Below are 21,765 nucleotides of genomic sequence, written 5' to 3'. Positions count from 1 at the left end.
CCCTTAACTGATGGATGTTGTTGACATCTAATGACAGTAATCCATTTCAGTCCACAATCAGATTATGCCATTGTTAAGTACAGCATTGCAAAACACCACTTACCCGTGGCAAGCAGCTATCCTAGCTCATCTAAAGGACAACAATGTCCCGATGGTGAGTCAGACGTGTAAAATAGAATAGACAGGACATCCCAAACCCCATAACTGTCCCTGACGTTTTTTAAAGCTATCACATACACACGCACACTGATGGAAAGCTTATTTTTTGTTTCCATCTGGTAAAGCGGCAGTTGTGATTGATTTGTGGATTTACACCCTCTTTTTGTCTATCCATTTAAGCGAAATAATGTATGGAAGCAATCTAGCGACAGACATTTTGGAAAATCTATTTGAAATCATTTCAGCTCAAGCCATGGCAGTTTGTCTTCTAAGGGGAGAAGAGCAAAGGATAATTGTCTGCAGTCCAGTAAAACACAGTATAACTGCCATCACACTTGAGTGAGCTTATAGCCAGCTAGTCCCAGGGCCTCTAGAAGATAGAGCAGTTAATGTTCCCTTTTATTTTAGAGGATATGTCACTTGTATCACAGATTTATACCATGATACAGCAATTTTGTCCAAACAGATGGATAATGGTGTCAACGGGAAAAAGGCCTGTTTTTATTGAGTTTAGCACGTATTGTTTAGATAGGGGCTCATGTTGAATGGCTCTGCTAGCACTTTTTTCCTTAATCTCCCTAATCTTGGTGGTATTAGATTTGATCATTTTTGTTTGAAGGAGGAAAATGTGGCAGTAATGGCTTCCTAATAGCCAACACAGGGGATACAAATCCAGGGACCCTGTTCTGCAGCGCTTCCATAAGCACCACTGATTTATAGTGGTCTTTATGACAGAAAGGAAAATGATCTTCTGCAGGTATAAATCAGGTGAGGAGTAGGAAATTGAACTTAGATATCATCTTGTCAGATGCTTAATGCTCTTCCTCCTGTCACATTCGATAGGGCCAATTTGGAGAATCCTGCAGAGGTAAAAAGAAGACAATTAACAATGACAGTGTGGTAATAGATGAAGCCATAAAATGAACCTGCTGCCTGCAGGATGCTTTGTATGATTTCCACATGAGGTACTTCCAGGGATGTGTATTAGTTCAGGCCAGCCTTTCTCCATTTCCTCTTCCAGAACTTGAAGAGCCGTGCTGCTTCATCCAGGACCCCGGGAGAAGGTGTGTCCCTTTCTAAGAACTCTGGAAAGTCTGGAAACAACAATCTAAATGAAGTTCGGGTCTGCACTGTAATTATGACGATTATAATGCACATAAAACCACTTGCGAGTTTGATAAATTACTTCCGCGCCTCATTGATCGTCAATGCACTGTCATGTTACTGTAATTTGAAATGCAATCAATGTATCTGGAGTCTGCCGTAAGTTGTTGTGTCCATGTATTATGGAAGATACATGCAAGGTACCAACCTCTTTAAGCAAACAGAGGGCACTTTATAATCAGCACCCATCTAATAAGGATATTAAGACCCTTTCCTTCTTCAGAGAAGTATTGCATTGTCTTAACAGAGACTATAATTGCACCATGTTTTTTTATCCATGTGACCATGTGTGTTGAACATACCAGAAATTAGTGTTAAGAAAATGTCATTAATTTGAAGGGCATTAACAATGCTACTGAATTTGGAAGGGAAGAGGCCCATTTGTAAAAAAAGCCTGAATGTCATTGGAAAAAAGTATTTGCTAGTAGTTTATCACTATGTGATGCACTCAATGACACACATTCATGAATAAATGAAATGTGGATAAAATAAAAGCATTGCTTCCTAATTGTATTTTGTGGTTTCAAATGATAATTTGATTTTTAAAATCCCATTTCTTAGAGGCTGATGACCTTTTGTCAAGTGTATTCATGCCACTCAACTTTGTCAAGTGGCATTTAAAATCCAAATAGCCAAGAACTAATGGCCAGAAATCAACTATTCAGAAACCATCTCCTATCATAAGCCATCAAGGCAAGCTCTTTTATAATGTTCTAATTTTATTTTAATGCTTCTCTGAAGGAGATGGTGCTCATATTAAAGTGTAATGATGCTGTTGTCAAGAACCCATGGTGAACTCTAATATTCTGAGCATTTTAATTGCAGCTCTAATACTCGTCTCTTATTTTCATTGTCTCAAAAACACTTTTGGATCAAATAAAACATTCTTATCTATATTTCTATATTTTATGATTTCGTTTATGACGGACAGAAGCACAGTGTATCTTCAAAAAGTCAATTTTGTATTATCATTTTGTGATATGGTATGGTATTATGGTATTTCTTTGTGTTCTGTATAGTGGGTGACTGGATAACGCTAAAGGTCTTTTTTAGATGGAACATTTTTGAAGTGCTCATATTCAGGGGTAGTAAATGGAAAAGTGACAGGCCATGGTGCACTTGTCTATTTTACTTATTCTGTGCCTCTGTTTCATATTCTGCGTCCAATAGCAAGGTTATTTTCCTCCAGGGTTCACAAGGCCACGCTCTTTCATTTCTTCAGAAAATTGTTTCGCAGGATTTCAATCTTTGGCTGCTAGATATGACAAAACACAATATCAAGAACACTTATGTTTCTTATCTGCCATTTTTTCTGGGTATAAATAAAAGATCAGTATACATTTGAGTCAAGTGGCCCAGAATGCCCGTGTGAGAGATGAGTATGAAAAGAACTATGGACCTTGGGACAGCCCTGCTGTACACTTTGATGCGTGCCACAGAAATACATTGGCTCTTGGGCCTTGGATATCATCTGTCATCCTCGAAAATCAATTAGTGGCTCACTGATAACATGGAACAGATGCAATCTTTCTACTGTGAACAAATGGAAAAACAAAGCCTCCATAAAGTATATCCATTAATTGTTTCATCATGTAGATACAATTTATCTATTGCTTGGAATAGCTTGCATAACTTGTGAAAGACATTGTCATGGAGGTCAATAGCAGAACATGCGGATAGGCTATGTGACATACAAGCTGATTTCTGTCATGAATTATACACACAGAAAATGCAGAATCATTCAGCAGAATCCATTGAGAAGAATATTTTTTTAATGGTAAAAGGGAACTCATCTTTTTGCACTCTTTTTAGCTTACATTATTCTCAGTTTTTCATTTTTGTAAATTTGTTTCAAAGTAGTTTTGTGGGTGGATTGTTCAAATCACCCTCGGTTCTATGGAAGATGAATAACCTTGACTTGGTTTCTAATCAGTCCGTCGGTTCCCTGGGTGAAATCTTCCATAAAGGAAAAGAAAAATGATCATCAAAACCAGCGATTGAATGCTCTTAAATTGATGTGAATTCAAAATGTTCCACACAAACAATAATTTTACAGACCCTGCGCTCAAAAGTGACAGAAGAAACAAATGTGAATTGACAAAATGATGTGAGGCAGTCAACAGAAACACAAAATGAACATCAGGACACTAGACGTAACATGTAGAGTATTTAAGATGCTCACTGAGACCTCGTGCCTAAAAAAGGAATTCAAAAACTGTCCAATTGATGTCCTATTTTTTTCCAGGTGGCTCTTGCCAGAGGTCAACCTCAAGCGGCATTCGGTGGAATCAGGCATTACTGTTCGCGTCACATTGATGCATTACTGAGCACGGAAGGTCACGTCTCTGTAAACATACATTATCAAAACCCAAAGAAAAACATAGGATTTTGACCCCACCATCAGTTCCTGCTGTATCTCCAGGAGACAGGGTCGTGAAAAGGCAGAGGGCAGTTTTGTAGCAGCGACGACTCTCTCGTTGCAAATCAAGAGGTCAAGCAATCAGGATCGGCTGGGTTCGTGTGTCGACACCATTATCTTATGCTGTCTGAAATGATCAATGAGCTCAAATAAAATGATCGCAAGCTAAAATAGGCTTGCTAATGAAAACAGGCTGTTTTAACATTCTTTTAAATGCCCATGGTGAGAGGGGAAGCGAAAAAGGGTTAAATGGACAATAAACCAGCAGACAAACATACATGATATCTGATTCCAACAAAGCGGGGGCCATGCTTTCACCTATAGTTCTGTACAGTTGATTGAGTGACATGCAATTCAAATAATCATTTTTTTGCTGCAGTAGTTAGCAGCGTTAATTAGTAGGATTACTCTCATGATACGGTTATTCACACTAACACCAACTGGGAATGGTTATTTGCACTTTGCCCCGTAGCCCGGGATGAGATTATTTACACTTCCTCACAAAAGTATTCACCCCCTATGACTTTTCTACATTTCATTTTGAAGGATACATTAACAAAGTTATGTACTGTTTGAATGTAGATATCTATCTATCAAACAATTTATTTTGAGTGTTTTAAAAGAACAAAAAGAACCACACGTTTAATTTAGTAATATGAGAGAATTGTTCAGGGATCTGATTGCCTTGGCAAGGCACTTAACCAACGGCCTGTCCTAAGGACATTCAACAGCATGACATATCCAAGTGACATATCCAAGTGACATATCCAAGTGACAAATAACATCCAATATGGCGTCTTTGACCTCCACTTACTCCTTAGTAATAAATGATGTAAGATATTCAATAGGAGCCCATCTGAACCTGCCTGCCCCCAAACATTCTCAATGTCAGTGGGTCAGTAGTAGAAAATGTCCGCCCCTACAATATATACTATTTTGCTGGACTGATCACTCTTATTCAATCCAGAATTGGTTTCTTGTTTGGTAATAAGCCATCCTTCACCCAGACTAAGTATCCCATTGCAGCAGTGACCATCCCACCAATCCTGAACTGTGGCACTGTTGTATACAGGCCTACCATTTAAAAGCTCCTTAATAAATTAGATGTAAATGACCACACTGCCACTGTCACCAGAGACACATTCAATACTTATCAACATGACTTTACACTCTGGTTAAGTGGCCCTCTTAACATACACCACGCCAGACTGCCTAACTTATGTTCCTTTTAGGCAATTCCTCCCTCTACCTCAGCTCACTCATGAACACCTGCTATTCTGAGAGTAGCCAGTGCTCTGGTAGGTATCTCACCTTGGTCACTCCTAAAACCTACACTTCCTCTAGCGGTCATTTATTCCAGTATTCCTCCTTTAGTGATTTTAATGAATTGAAGACCTTAAACTTGACACTTTGATAACACCTTACTCCTAAAAACAAAACTTACCACGCTTGTTTATTTCCCTTGTATAAAGTATTTGTATTTACTCTATACAGATGTGGCAAAATGTTTTGCGATATTAATTTAAATATTATTTTACATAACTCCCATCGTCTTCAAAAATTCATGGAAATTGACCAGGTATTTGGTCACCAACATTGTTTATCTCACTGTCGATATTACAGAACATTTGTTTTTGATTTAGAACCCAATATATTATTTTAAGTCAGAAAACAACATAAATGGCATATTTTGCAGCACAGCTTTCAGAGAAAAATAACTGTAATCGAAGGATTCTTTGTAGTCAGGTGAGCTTCTGTCACCTATAGTACCACATGTTCTGGCAGTTTGGCCCACTCTCCTTGCCCAACTTGCTCCATTTTTTCAGAATTGAGTGGCTCTCAAATGGTGTTTTTAGATCTCTCCACAGATTTTCAATGGACTCCGCTGACTTGTCTTGAAGTTTGTTAGGGGGTCATTGTCTGGCTGGAAGACCCAGCTTTAATGGAGACCCAGTTTTCTGATACAGGGTTTTCTGACATTGTGTTCCAAAGGGGTTTGATACCATCCACGTTCAAGGCACCCACTGCCAGAGACAGCCAATCAACCTCAAAACATCAATGAACCTCCTCCATCTTTGAATGTGGTAAGGTTTATTTTACTTTCTTTGAAAGTGAAATTGCTCCACAGGAGGACTGTGGCATGTTCAGGTGTGTTTTGGCAAATTGGAGTCTGCTTTTCATGTCTCATTCTCAGCACTGGCTCTCCTACCATACAATCCCCTTTCACTGAGTTGGCGAAGGTTAGTGCACATTGTGACTATTGTACCTTGTGTCTGAATGTCAGCTTGAATCTGTGTGGCAAATGAACAATGTGCTTTCTCCATCATTCCAGTTATCCTTTGCTGCAATCTTCCATCAAGTTTTCTTTTGCGACCACATCCAAAAAGGTTAGTTAGAGACACGAGCTTCAATAATAATGAGTATGTAAAAAGAAGTTATATTTAACCTACAACTTAAAAAAAAAAATACTTTTGTGAAGACCTAGTCACACATGAACTACAGTTGGCACGTTTTTTAGGATCACAAGCCATAATGTAAAATAATAACGGTTACTTGCCTTCACTGAAGAAGTCCCTGCTGATGGAATCAGCAGGATGAATTCTATAGTGTGCAGAAACATATTGTCTGCTTAGCTCCAACAAAATGCCTCGACTCATTGGACCACACTTTATCATGCACCAACTATGACCCCAAACAAAGGGCTATAACTGCCCAAAAGTTTTTCAGGGCGAAGAGGTGAAAAGTTCTTGACTGGACAAGCTTACTACCTAATCCGAATCCTCAAAAAAATCCTAGAAACAAACAGGAACAGAAGAATGCAGCAGGGCATGTCTGTTAGGTCATCCCCACGGAAAACCCTGAGCATCTTGTGATGTCTACTACCTCTAGAAGCTGGTTGAGAGAATGCCAAGAATATGCAAAGTTGTGGTGACTAATTTGAAGAGTCTAAAATATGTTTTGATTTGTTTAACACTTTTTGATGGCTACATGATTCCATAGGTGTCATTTCATAGTTTTGAGGTCTTCAATATTATTCCACAATACAGAAAATAGTAAAACTAACAAGTAACCCTTGAATGGAGTAGGTGTCCAAACTTTTGACTGGTACTGTATGTACCTGTAAATACTGGTTGAAACAAGCAGTGTGATAAGAAGCAGCACAGCATGGCTAGTTGCGCATCAGATAATGTCAAACCAGCTGAGAAGTTGCTGCAGAGACAAGGCCATGGCCGTAACTTGGACATCACAAGATTTGTGGGGCAATTTTACAGCCATTTAGGAAGGACTACGATGTGAATCGCCCACTATTTTCTAGCACACCATTAACCAGAGAAAGCACTAGTTAACATTTCATCCAACATGTTCACTTTCAGCATAATTACACTGTCACCTACAGTGGTCTTTCATAGCACCAAGCTGACCACCGGTCCAGACACAAACCCGGCCCGAGTCAGCAGATGAGTAACGGTAATGCAAATTGGCCCGCGCCACCCAGGGCAGGCATTCTGGGTGCGTGCAACGCCAATGAAGGTCATCAGGTTAGTGTGCCCTGTTGACCCATTGAAGCTCCTGGTGGGACATTCAGCGCAGAAAAAAATAAATGGCAAATATGTTGGGAGTTGATGTGATTTGACAGGAACATAGATACAACTTGATATGAACAGGGGAAAAAAGGTTCTACACTCGCAATTTTCCACGATCATGTTGTCGAACTTGTGATCATAATGTTAAGCACACAAAAGGAGCTTAATGAAAATGGGTCTTTATTCAACATGGGAACAAAACACATTAAGGCACTCAGGTGTAGAGGACAGCAGTACATCGTTTACTCCTTTAAAGCAATAAATAAGTAAGCGCTCATTAATGTACTCTTACTGCGTAAACATGGTGGTTAACCCAATTGTAATTGGAGTATCCAATACAGATTCAATACTGTTAAAAAAAGCTTTGTATCGTAATGCTATATTATCTTTAAATATTGTCACCTATAAATATACATTTCATAACACCAGACAGGATATTTTTGCATTTCTGTAAACATGAACAGACACTGAAAATACATTACAGTTATGATATAGGAAATTACTTCGGTACAACACAAAAAAGGAAGAAAACATAATTCAAAAAACATGTATCTACTCAAATGGCTCAGCTTGATTTTGACTCTCCATGAATATTACTTTCATGAATTTCCATTATTATTAAGCATTAGCATGCCGCATGTATTTAGACAACCAGTCAGAATAAATCTGTTCACATAAAATACACTAACAGAAAACCTATGAGTAAATCAAACCAAAAAATGCTTATAAAGCTTGACTAAGTCTGCTCCTGTTTTATATACACAAACCCACACACACGTAAAGAAGCGCTAGTATTGTTTGTAATGTAAACTCCAAAAATAGCGGTTCAATTATTGTTACAGTCATAACTACATTAATATTGCTTTCTAAACTGAAAACAATCCCTAGATGTTAATACCAAATTCTGGTTCTGCCTTTCTGTGATTGTTATTCGCAGAATTGATGTTAACAGTCTAACCATTATTATATTTACTTTAAAAAGAAAAGTCAAGAAAAAAGAAGAAAATATAAGAATACAGCTCCAGCATAAATAAATGAGTTGCAATAAAATCCTATTCCACTTCCATTGCTGACACATCCTGATCCCCATCTGACTTCACCTTTTCTGGGTCTTCTGTTTCAGGGGTGCACTCTGTGGTCAGAGTGATTGGCTCGTGGGTCTCCTTTTCAGCAGGGGGGGCGGGTAGCTTGGTCTCAACTAAAACAGAGTCAATCAGTAGGTTTTACGGAAATTATATATTTTTTTGTTGAACTGCACGTCCTTTCTCACCATTTTCATGTCATACATTTTACATAAAAATGTCAATTTCGGGGGCAGAATATTTTTTTTCCCCCATTTTATTTTTACAAACTAAAAGAGAAAAAGGAGTAGAAACACACCCGCAGCAACAGGGCTTTCATCAGTGTCAGGGGCTGGTGATGTCGGCATAGCTGCTTCAGCCGGGGCCCTTGCCTCAGCACTGACCTCTGGGAGCCGGGGGGCTTGGGGTCTGGTCTTTCTCGCAGGGTTCAGGAAATAACAGTATGCACATCTGAAGGCTGAAATGAGACGCATAAAACACCATGCTCAAAGTGCACTGTCAACTTAATGATTGTCATATTTCCATGCAGACGCAGATTAATATATGAAAATAACACCAATGATATTCCAAAAAGAATTGCATCAGGGATGCATAAACGCATCCGATCGATGGGTTACCCTCGTTTGCATATTCAATCTACAGTAGATGCTGTCTTTTTGCTTACAGCGGGCCGGGAGCAGCAGAGGCTTTTAAGAGCCTGATGATATACGATGGAGCCAAATGCTAGAGGGCAAATGAAGGCGCAGTGTTTGATGGAGACTGACAGAAGGAGTCGTGTTTCTCTAAATCTTACCAAGATATTCAAATTCCTCTTTTAATGCCATGCCGTTATGGGTGAGACACTGCTGGCATATGAGGGCATATCTGTGGGCAGTAAAGAGAATTCAGTTTAAAGGAATGCAATGATAATTACAGGAGATCCATTTAGTGTAATTATAAGTAACTGAGAATTAAAATTGTCCTTGAAAAACAATGCCATTGTACAGTGAATAATATAATAGGGCCTCTGTTGAAATCCCACTGTACATCCGAAGACAGCAACAGGTGGCCTGCGGACAATTGTAAAAAATATATAGATATATTTATAGGTATGCTAGTTCAATAACCTAATTAGAAATTAAATAAGCCAACATATTCACAAATATTGTTGGGGTATTTGTTAAATAATGCTTTTAAACAAAACAACAGAGCGAAATGGCGAGGCCGTTTATTTTATTTTTCATAAGAATGGAGCCATTACCCGGGGGGGGGGGGGGGGGGGGGGGGGTGTCAACGCTCAGCTACACTCACACACTCTGGTCACAGCTCTCCACTGACAGGTAAAATGGGTTGTTAAGCATTTACAGTACCAGCAACACACAACAGTATGACTCCTAAGAGTAGCCTAAAGAAACTGGAAAATGTACTTAGTAGTAGTACTCCCTTTTGCATCGGGTTCTTCCGAAAGAATCTGACCCTTGAGACCAAGTAGGCCTAAGGAAATGACTGCCTTATAAAATGTAGAATCTAACTGATGTGACAAAACAGACAACAGAATAGTTGAGAAATATAATTTGCAACTGTGAGCTTCCGTTTTGGAATAACAAGTCGTCGTCTTGTCTATAGGCTTGGACTGCAAACTGCTAGGCCTACAGCGTGCCATTTGGAATATATCCCGAACTGAAAGCAGGTGTCAGATTGGAAAACACAGCAAATGCAGGGTATTTTGATCATTAAAAAGGAGTATTTCTTTGCCTTCTAATGTTGCTAAATGTCTCAATTGCCATTATGAACGAAACAACCCACTGTTGAGCCGGGGCGAATGCTCAACTGTGGTGACAATTTAAGACGCACATTTCGTAGAGGAATTTAAGGTAGCAAAAACATGAATATACATTTTTGTAACACAGCAAATACATACCAAAATGTATCTGAAAAAATAAAAAAATGAAGGATTACAGAGTGGCTGCTTAAGAAACCACTCAGAAATCCCATCTACTGCAATGTCTGTACAAAATGCACCCTATGCACATTGAAGTAAACATTTCTATATGTAAAAGGTAACAATAAATATTACATTATTTTCTGAAATAAAATTGCAACAGTGCTTCAATTCTTAAAGTGATTAATTTATTTTAAGTGCTAATACTTTAAAATATAATTTGTAATAACAATAATTTTACAAAACACACAATTTTTAGATTAGGCTATTAATTATGTCATTTACATTCTGGTCCGCGGAATATTAGCTAACAACAAATATGTCCTGAAGGCAAACCTAGTTCCCGACCAATGTAGTATGCATTTGAATCCAAAAGATTATATTTAGTTGTCAAAAGAGAGCTACCCCACCTATTCTGAGGGCCGTCGCCAACAAGGTACTCCATGACCCGGTCCATAGCTCCTCTGTCCCGTGGCAGGACAGGTCTGGCCAAAGGTGGCCCTGGGGGGTGCATTCCTGGGATGTCACAGACCATATGAAGCAATAAAAACAAGTAGCACCAGAATGACGTCATGCATTAGTATGAGTGGAAATCTATGGGGTTCAAAACGCTACAGCCAAAACATGCTTGTTCATCACACACTGAGCTAGAGAATGCTCATAAAAACAGAGACACTAGCACTCTGCAATTAGCTGCAGAAGCCCATAATATGGTTGAACTGGACAGGTTTTAATAATGACTAGGAAATGGGGCTCACCTGCAAAGCACGTGTGTGAGAATCCCTGCTGCATTGCTGAGCGGTAATTAAAATAATCTAACATCAAGAGCAATCATAGGAAGATGACCGGTCATTTCTGTGAGACTTGGCAAAGTCTCAACTTCCTGCTGCTTATTCATTTACCAACATATGGAAACTCTGTGGTGACTCTCTGTATCAAATTGCTTTTCACTTTCAATTTTCTACAAAAGTGGCTGACAGTATTAAGCCATATGAAACATTTGCAAGGTGAGTCCACGCCAAACAATTTTACCTGGCATTAGTAAAATGTATTTACCAAAGCCCAGAGAACAAATGCAGGCCTACAAGATCATTAATCTTGGTTAAAATCATCTTGTTTCTTGTACACCTCACAGTTGTCTTTTCATAAGGCAATTCCACACTGATGCTTTCTCTTGGAACATCTCTAACTACTTGGGCTCATTTGAATTTCCTGTGAAAGTGACCAAGGTCAGAATACAAGTTTTCTATACTGACATAAGACTAGACAAACACAGTACAAGGGTAAGAACCAGGTATATTTAAAATAAAGGCTGTATATGAGAGGTCATTGTAAATACACATCTAGCTATTATTATTTGTGGTCTTCACCAAAGATTACTTCTAGCCCTACTGCTCTGGTGAATGTCACACCAATTAACTAAGTTAACCATCATCTCCTCTAGTCAGGGGAAAAAGCTTGACCTTTGGTTTGTTTTACAACAACCACTAACATAATGGATTTAAATACCACACTTAATTGCCCATAAATACCATCTGTAAAAAACTGTCAAAAAAAAAAAAAACCTGAAGAAACGGTCCCATCCTTGAAGGAGTGGTGAGAAACTAGAGACAGGGACGGGTAAATCACCCTAATCTACCACATGATCATGTGGTCCCCCCTGGGTGCAGCTAACTCACCCACTCCTGGAACAGGTGTGCCAGGGGTCATGGGCCTCTTCATCAAGCTCTGCTGAGCAGCCTCAGCAGACAGGATCCTCTCTGGGGGGCCTCCAGGAGCAGAGTGGAGGGGCTGCCCTGCACGAGTGGCCCCCGGGGCCGGAGGAGGACGGGCTGCGGCAGAAATCACTGCCACCGGGGGCCGAGGGGTAACATGACGCTGACGGAGTTCTAACGGAGGGAGCGAAGCGGGGATTAGGGCCCTCAAAGACAAACATTTCAAGGCCTTGAAAAGAGATCTCGCTCACGATATTACCTTGACCGGGTTTTGGAGTCATGGGAGCGCCATTTTTAAGAGATTCTGGCACCTTGAAATACAAACGAAGATTTAGATTAAGTACAGTTTAAAAGGTTCATTCAAACAATTTGTGTTCTCAAAGGCAGATGTAATACTGACCTTCGTCTTCGAATCCGGATCAAACCTCTCCAGAATCATTTTTGCGTTTTTGTATGTTTCAGTCTCCATCACCTCAAGCAACTGTTGGACAAGAGTTTATATATTCACCATTAAAGGGATATTCCATGTTTCTGCATGTTAGACCCAATTTTTTGTGCCTTTATATTTTTTTTCCACCAAATGCATTGCGATTTATTTTGTGATTAATGCCCAGCTTCATTACAGCAACTCTCAGCGTACCTGTCTAGAGGGGCGTTTTCAATTGCATCGACCTCTGCGGGACCCCTGGGCTAACCCAAAAGCAGGATTCGAACCCTGGTCTCCCAATTATGCACCTAAATTGTGAAGCAGTGACCTTCAGGGGCACCAGACATAATTTTCCAACTCCTTTAGTGTTATAGTATCACCCAGAGCTTATTTGGCTGGCTTAGATGCTAGCATGAGGGATACTCTCCACAGCAGTCCTCTCTTTTTGTGAGCAATACATGCATGTCAATATCAAAACACTACTTCCAATACTAGGTTCTAAGACTGTCTAACCAGCAGTGTTGGTTTAAGAACGTCTAACACTGTACAGTAGTCAGGCTACTTTTTAACAGGTAACAAGTAACGTAACATACTAGTTATTTAATTAAAGCAATCCCTTACAAGTCCTTTTTTTCAAATAACGCGGTAGTCAATTTGCAAACACTGTAGCTTTACGCAGCGTTCCTTTTCTCTAGAAGCAAGTGGCAACAAGGGTCGCAAAGATGGCATCATCAGCTTTCCCAGATAAAGGTCATGATACAGCAACCAAAGCCACACGTCCAGCTCCCATTCATTTCAAAACGATATGTAGCAGCGACTAGCAATTTGTGCAGCGGAAGGCTGAGCTCAGCTGAGTTTCGCGATTCAGCCTTGGGAAGCAGTTTACTATTTCAACTACATCATTATTGTGCTTGCATATAACCAACCACCGAGGTTACTGTTATGTTTTGCTAGGATCTGTTGCCTGTTGGACAACCAAAGTTCAATCAGAAAACATCCTCTGTTGGACACCCAAAGTAGATCCCAAATCATCCTCCATAATTTCCGGTCAAACGATTGTTCAATCCAATTGAACACGTAGCTGCCACATCAGAGCTATATTAACAACAAATTATTAGAGGGCACTTAAAGCGCATAGAGCAGCGGGGCATGTTTGGGATTCACCAGTACACTTTCATTAAATGAATAAACGCTATGTAGCCCACATGGTATTTGAATATGGGAGGTGTTAGTGATTCAACAGTGGTTGTTTATAAGCAGAGAATTTTTTTTTGTCAACTATACTTTATAGTAAATCAACATCTAAATACATGTTCTGTTTATAAATGTGATTTTTCTGAATAATTTCACAACAGTTTTAGTAATTATTAACTTCTGAATAAAGTCATGAAAAATGTATGGATTATGCACATTGCAAAGAAGTTTCAAATGGCAGCTTTCGTTTTAAGGTATGTTTACCAGTGTACAAAGCTACAGCTGTTAATTCTGCTCTTCATTGTTCACTGCAATGGATTTATCTAATATTGAAATCTGTTCATATAGGCCAGAGGTGTCAAACCGGTTCCACGGAGGGCCGAGTGTCTGCAGGTTTTTGCTCTCTCCTTGTACTTGATTGGTTAATTAGGTCACTGATTGGTTAGTTTCTACCCTCACCTGGTTGTGTAGGTATGAACTAGGAACCAATTTATAGGAAAAACCAAAAACCTGCAGACACTCGGCCCTTTGTGGAACCGGTTTGACACCTGTGATATAGGCTGTTAAATAAGCCCGGCCTGAAAACATGGAGGCACTTGCAATACAAAATGATCTACTGATTTGAGAGATTCTTGATTAAAGAACTAAATGCAAATATTCAACAATGCAATACCTGACTAACGTAATTATACGATGTCCAATTAAATGTGCGCCTTCTGAGAATAAGTGACCAACAAGTGAATACTGAATGAAAGTAACTTAACGCCTCACTTTCTACAGCAAGTAACTAAATAATGTAACGAGCTGCTTTATGGAAAGTGTAACTACTACTGTAACTAATTTGTTATTTCTAACAGTAATGTTAGAAATAACTGCTAACAAGTCACAGACCTTTATAAAGCCTGGAAATCTTTAAAACAATATCAACGACGACCACTCAGTTTCTGGATATACGGTTGGTGGGTGTCCCTTTGGTTGATGCCTGGCAATGTGGGTGGATTGATTTCCTGCCTGTTGGGCCCTGTCCGGGGCCTCCCCCGGGTAGGGCCACAGTGTCGCCGGACCCCCCCGTCTCAGTTCCAAGGTGTTACGCTGCTATATTATTGTGCTGGGGGATATAAGGAATGCACGTTCTAACTTTTCACAGTCTCCTCCAGTTTTAAATTTTAGGAGGACATGAGGTCCTGGTCCACACCTGCGGAGTACCTGGTTTGGGGGGCCCGTTGCTGTCCCTGTACTTGTCCACCTGGTCATACTTTTGACCTAGTCTAGAATCAAATAGACTCTGGATTTAGCCCAGAGAAATGTATTTATTATTCTAATTGGACTCTTAATATCTCACCAAGGCACAGCCAGAAGAGGACTGGTCACCCCTCTGAGCCTGGGTCCTCTCTAGGTTTCTTCCTAAAATTCGGCCTTCTTAGGGAGTTTTTCCTAGCCACTGAAATCCAACTACTGTTGTTTGCTCCTTGGGGTTTAAGGCCTGGTGTCTCTGTAAAGCACTTTGTGACAACTGCTGTTGTATAAAGGGCTTTATAAATAAATTTGATTCATTGATTGATACTTAAATTGATTTTCTGTCTTATGAAATACTACAATACAAGTCAAATGTTAGCCAGACTATCATTCTATTACCAACGCAATGTAAAAAATTTTAAGAATAAAAAGGGTAAAATCCTTAACCAATAATTCACTGTTTCAGTGAATTAATTATAGTGAAGTACCAAATACTGCTACTTGTTTACACATCATAAGAAGAATTGCATGCACTACTTCGATAATGGAAAGTGTGAAAATCCATCAGCCATAATTATTGAAAGTTATTAGACATGACAGTAGATGACAAGCAATTTTTTTGATTTATTTCTTTCTAGCACAAAATGCTATTACTTTAAGAGACATTAGCAGAGTGCTTACCTTTACCAAGTAAAGTCTTTATGCCAATTAACAGCTGTCTGCATTGATTATTGTTTTTTTTTTTGTTTTTTTTAGGAGTAGCAATTATCTAAGCAGTGCTGTAAAATCTCTAACAGCAGAACAGAGCATGAAGACAAGACCATTTCTTATGCATTACATCTCATGTGTCATCTCAAGTGTCAATGTCAATACAGGGGATAAATCTTTAAGGCCGCTTAGAAATAAGCTAAAGAATGTAAATGACCAACATGTGAATAAAAAAGTGCAGATGTTTTATATGAAACCTTTACAAATTATTGTGGTAACTGTAATATACCAAGGTAATAATGCTATCCAAATAAAAATCTAAATTCTAAACAATTTACTTACTATTTTTTGTTTTTGTGATTTGAGGCACTCCAATTTATCATCTGAGAAAAAGAAAAAAAAAAGACTAATTAGACCAAATGAAAAAAGCATACCATAATGATGTTGAGACAGAGGAAAGCTAAGGTACATGCACATACTGTTTTTTTCTGTTCTTCTTTTAACAAGAGTGATCACCCCCTTTCGAAGGAGCCATACACTGGGAATAGAACAGCAGGTTAAGCAACTAACTATAAACAGTGGAAACACATAAGTCGAAACAAATATCTATACTTACAACAGTGGGAATACAACAAAGGGAAGGGCCAATATGACCTTTCCAACGGTCTGTTCAGGGAGGTACCAAAGATACACAATGATGATGGCCATCAGGTACAGTAGAGATGAGTACAGAAATAGTCTCCACACCCATAACTTCAACTGTTTTTGATACCGCTCTCTGCATTCCTCACAAGACTGTATATCCTGGGGAAAACATTCATGAATAAAATAGTCATGTTGAATACAGTCCACCTCCACCAGTTTAGACAAACAAAACTAATTTCATAATATACAATTGTCTGACTAATACTGCCAACATACATTGACGTAAATTGAGCAAAAGTGTATCTCATGAGTAAGAAGCCAGCAAACAGAACCAATATCAATGCAATAGCACAGTCAAAATCATGGGACTTTCCTATCCCCTCTTGACACTACCTTTTACTGTATTCAAAGCAGACTGAAGTCAGGGCACATTGCAGACTTGTTTTCCTTTCACTAAGAGGAAAAGACAACAACTTTGGTTCTGTGTGCTGACTTACCTCAGCCCCAAAATATCAGTTGGTGGACAGAGTACAGACCCAGGAACCATGTGTGTCTGTCACTCTGCTGGACGTGGCTTACAATAACCTCAAACTGGAGACAGGGGCTGGGAAATGAAACCATACCTCTCCAGAGCAATGTCCATAAATACTCCCCAACAACCATCTTGATATTCAGGGGGTGCGGCCTAACAAAGGCTACATAAAAACAGGAACAAATACCTTATCAATGCCTTCCAATAAGTCAACCGTTGATGGCTTGGTCTGTTAAAAGAAAATGTTTTAAGAAAGAGTATGACGACAGATTATTATGACAGCATATACTAGGACATTTAGAGGGGCACTGTGTTATCTTCCAGTTTGCATGAGTTCAAAGTACTTTGAGAGTCATGCAAACATTCACACGAGCGGGTTCAGAATGACTGCCAGTACTGTCCAAGCATCCCCATGGAACAGTCTATAGCCCGGGTATTCAACTCTTACTCTGCAATGTCTAGATCCTGCTGATTTTCTGTTCTACCTCATTAATTGCACCCACTTTGTCCCAGGACTAAATCGGTCCGTGACTAAAGGATGGCAACTGAGGAACGTGGAACTGGCTTTGAGGTCCAGAGTTGAGTTTGACGGGTCTATCGTATCTGCAGTCTTGTTAAGTCACTTCGGTGCAGTAGTTTCAAACAGCAAAACTCGACCTAAATCCTGCAAAACCTGTCTTGAGTAACATTCACAAGCACGGTGACTCAAGGAACAGCGTCTTTTACGAACACCAATAGATTTTTAGTAGGGACCAATACAGTCCTTTATATAACAAGTTTTTAGGGGCAGACCAATAATAACGTCATACATGTGTATCTCCTAAATGGTATAAATACCGTGCATGGTTTGTGATGGTTTGAGAACTCAATACTTAAATATTGCCTTACAAATTGTGATAGTTAATTTGATGCCTGGTATTGTATCAGTTTATGTTCATGAATCTCATGGAGCAGTTGTTGGACTTTCTCTGAACATGCAGCTCTCTCTCAGAGGGTCATACTGCTCTCCCCTCTCTAAAGCACTTCATAGAACTTTGGGAAATAACAACAATGTACCAGGGGGAAAAAAACTATGTCACAGCAAAAACACTAATTTGAAGAACCTGCAATCTAGGGCGGTACTTAAACATTTTATACGATATGTCAGTTGCGGGTTCTCAAGCTTACCTTTTCTGACATATCCACCATAGCTAAGGAAATGTCAGCTCATACACTTACTGCACATGCTTGAGTGAGACAGCGGAATGCTTATCACATTACATATCACATCGGCACCTATCATGTTAAAATACTACCGCCACTATCAAGCCCGGGTGCGTCGGCTCTAATTAAATCCAATGACCAACAGAATTTGAGTATGTAAGGGGGCATTCACTTATTCACACTGGGCCAGTTGGCATTGGATTACTTTTCTTTCAGAAAATGTCATTATAATTAAAACAGTGAATTTTGGGCTTACTCAGGTTCTCTTCGTGTTACATTACATTTTGTATGAAGATCTGAAACCATTCACTGTGACAAATATGCAATAATAGAGGACATCAGTAAGGGGGCAAACAATTTCACAGCACCGTAATCATGTATAAAATTCCAGCTAACAGACATTCAGGTTGTGATGCAGTGTCACACGGTGAACAACGCTCAGGTAAAGACATCCAGTGTGGTTTGCAATCTGATTTTGCTCCGCTTATTTAGCAACTGAATCAGAGACAGTCCAAATGTAAGGTCAGAACTGCAGCGTATTTATTGGAGCACACCTTATCATATAAGGGGTTGACTGGACTTAACCGCCATTCGCATCAGTGTCTCAAAACAAAGGAAATGAAAATGATTGAGACAGTAGGGGCTAATTAGACCCTCCCGTCGCAACTTCAACTGAGCCAGACACACTGCAGTTTTCTAAACAAAGTGGAATCCCATAAGGCACTGCATTATTTTTTGGGCAATTTCCAACAAAATGGTTGCCTAAAAGGAAAACCATCCCTATTTATATTGGTTTTTCTGACAGACTTGAGAAGTCAATGAAGTACCTACCAAATTAAATGTTACTGTTATTGTTTCATAATTCAAGTGACATGTGTCCGTAAGTTGATGGGTTTATTGATCCCCTCGCCACTCTGGAAGTCACCCTCTGAGTTTCATCAGCAAAGGCTTGCCAGACTCCTTTCAACTTCACACATGCTCCTGCCTAACACACCACACTCCCTCTGATATGCATCCTCTCCCCCATACACATTCTCTTGTGGTATCCTTCATTTATTGGGATTAGTCTGCAACCAAAGTAGTCTATTTTTTGTCCATTCTACCTGTGCTCCCCAACTGTGTGCATGGCCTATTTATCTCTATTCAACTGAACAGTCTCACTATCTAAGTAGCATGTTTTTAATGTTGTATATTATAAAATAAATTGTTTCGTTAGTTATTTAAAACAGCACAGGATATGATCTATTCAGTCTCGAGACAGTTTCATACTGAACTGGGGTTTCATGTAGTTTGAAGCACGTCCATCATACTAGACGAGCAGAACCGTCAATAAAATAATCTCGATCTACATTCGTGAAGCGTGCATTCATGGCACTAGGGTGCAGGCCACTTCATCCTAAAAAGGGAAAGCACATTATGCTTAATAAATACCATAACTTACTAAGATATTTAATCAAAATAAAACATCTATGGCCAAAAACCGTATGAGTCCTAAGAAATTAGCTTAGGTATTTGGTTAGGTACATGGGAGGCTTTTGGCAGAAGACACGTGGTCTTCAGTGAAGCTGTGCTGTTTAGGTTAGGGGCCACATGACAAATGTATACTGTTGGCCTCTGCGTTTAGGTGGATGGCTGGCTGCTCTCATGAAATGCTAGGTGAAGTGGACTATGCAATGACATGACTATAGCATCACGGTCAGAACACGGAAATATACCTAACTATGTTTATGAATGCCCCATTTTGTGATTGTAACAGCAAATATCGCTGAAAAGTGACAAGATTGCATTTCAGTTTAGAGGTCCTCTACCTTCTTTTAAAACAAAACTGAATGCAACAGGATCGTAACACAAGTCACACTACTCAATAAAGACAAAAAGCATGCTCCCACTGACAGAACTTGGTCAGAGATTACATCATACCACAAACACCCGGTCACCCTGAATAAGCCAAGACATCTTACAACTTCATACGACCAAAATATATGGTCTCCACATGGACATTGTCGGAGATTCATTTATTTTGACATAAGAGTGCACACATGACACCGTCTGTGAGGGCATTTAGTGAGTTTCAGTGAGCTTGTCGATCGTATATGAAAGGGCTGTGTGCTCAATATCATCAAGGCAACCAAGGCATGTTAAGAAATACATACCCTAAACCGGGATATTATAACACCCATGGTGAGGTCAGAATAGTATTTCTACAGCTCTCTGATTCTTCAAGTCACTCAATGGAAAATCTCTACACCTGTTGACAGAAACGTGGAGATAGTAATTTATACAAAATAATCTATCAAAACAAAACGGTAACCATCCCATTATTGTGCAAGTTGGTTACCTTAACAATACATGGTTGGAACGACTTGCACTGTACATGAGAAGTATGACATGTTTCATTACTAACTATAGCGAACTAATTGGAAGGTTAGTTCCACGTCATGCGTGTTTTTATTAATTTACCTGGTTAAGTAATAATCAAGACTGCAGAATATGGTATAAGAACAACAAGCAACTTCACCAATGTCACCTTAACAGAAATCTGCCATTTTAGACTGTCTAGACTAGTTTTGAATGTCATTAAAACAGACCATGCACTCACTTTGGACACGTCGCTTGACAACAGCCGTTGCTGGCCAAATTTATCACCGCATTTGTTTGAGTATAAAGCTCGTACGAACCTGACCTATTTCAGCTAACAGAATAACTTGTTAGTATAACAAAATATACTTTGCTATGTAACCAAACTTGCTCATCAACGCTGGCTAGTTAGCTAGTCCGTAAGTTCACTAGACCAATTATGTGATATACAGAACGATGTGACGGTGAAACGACAAGCGTTATAAATATTAGCAAGTTTGACCTTAAAGACAAGGTGCAACCGTTGTTGACAAGTTGCAGCGTGTTATATCTGGCTAGTCAGACCCCTTTGGATTCATTAAACTTTTAGCTAGCTAGTTAGCTAGTACAATATACAGCTGCTGTGTTATGGCAGTCGCTAGCTATCTCCCGAAAGGCATTAGCTAGCTAGTTAGCCATTGCATTTACTATGCGTTTCAATAAAGGACTCAAATATATTCCTGCCAGTATTTGGGTTAATAAGTTATTTTCAAGCAATTTACCTGGGCAGTACTCGTGTCCGGCGTTCCTCTATCAATTGTAGATTTTGTGAAACCCAAAAAAGTAGCTAAATTTCTATGTTGGTTATATTAAAGGGTAGTGAAGAGGCACAACCCATTTTTTACGTCAGAAGCCACGCAAATTAGGAAACGTTTTCCGCTAAGCACCGATCCAGTGTCGGTTCCGTTTTCCATTTGATTCGTTTGACATATAGTTGGAAAAGACAAATGCAGGTCCTAGATCAACTTATGTCACCACATCACCATGGTGGCTTCGCGCATGACAAGGGATTTCTTGTTGTTGGGATCAAAAACATGGCGGGAATGTAGGAGGTTCTTGTATTAGTTACTTTGTGGTAAACTCGCAATGGCTGTTCTACCCAAATATGTCGTCGATGTAGGACTATTCGCATGTTCCACAATAAGTGCATAGTATTTGGACATGTCATTTTGCTAAACTTGTTGTAATGAATTGTCTCAAAATGTTTCGTATGTGCGTTTGACTTGAGAACAACACGGTCAGAAAAAGGTGAGACCAATTTTGCTCAGAAGTTGAGCACAGGCGAGTATAGCCTACTACACATTGTGAATAATGACTGGGGCCCTAGTAATGATACATGCTCTACAAAACATAATGTGTGTTCATTCAACTAAACGTTT

The 21,765-nt window shown here is 39.4% G+C and overlaps 1 protein-coding gene across 2 annotated transcripts; it reads right to left on the bottom strand.

Annotated features, from left to right (window-relative positions):
* Window positions 1-7,488: 7,488 nt before the first annotated feature.
* Window positions 7,489-21,401, bottom strand: lnpa (limb and neural patterns a). Of its 2 annotated transcripts, none has more exons than XM_010879904.5 (13): window positions 21,109-21,401; window positions 20,143-20,237; window positions 16,974-17,015; window positions 16,226-16,413; window positions 16,089-16,147; window positions 15,952-15,992; window positions 12,445-12,525; window positions 12,304-12,355; window positions 12,009-12,218; window positions 10,740-10,845; window positions 9,202-9,272; window positions 8,707-8,865; window positions 7,489-8,524 (listed from the first exon to the last, which is right to left on the bottom strand). In XM_010879904.5, exons 2-13 carry the CDS (start codon window positions 20,167-20,169, stop codon window positions 8,379-8,381), a joined length of 1,182 nt encoding a protein of 393 aa, XP_010878206.1. In that variant the 5' UTR covers window positions 20,170-20,237; window positions 21,109-21,401; the 3' UTR covers window positions 7,489-8,378. The 2 variants fall into 2 exon arrangements, with proteins under 2 accessions (XP_010878206.1, XP_010878207.1); XM_010879905.5 differs by having other exon boundaries at window positions 10,740-10,830.
* Window positions 21,402-21,765: the final 364 nt, after the last annotated feature.

Source organism: Esox lucius, chromosome 16 (assembly GCF_011004845.1).
Source record: "Esox lucius isolate fEsoLuc1 chromosome 16, fEsoLuc1.pri, whole genome shotgun sequence".
Lineage (NCBI taxonomy): Eukaryota > Metazoa > Chordata > Actinopteri > Esociformes > Esocidae > Esox > Esox lucius.
This window is presented reverse-complemented; position numbering and strand designations above follow the sequence as displayed.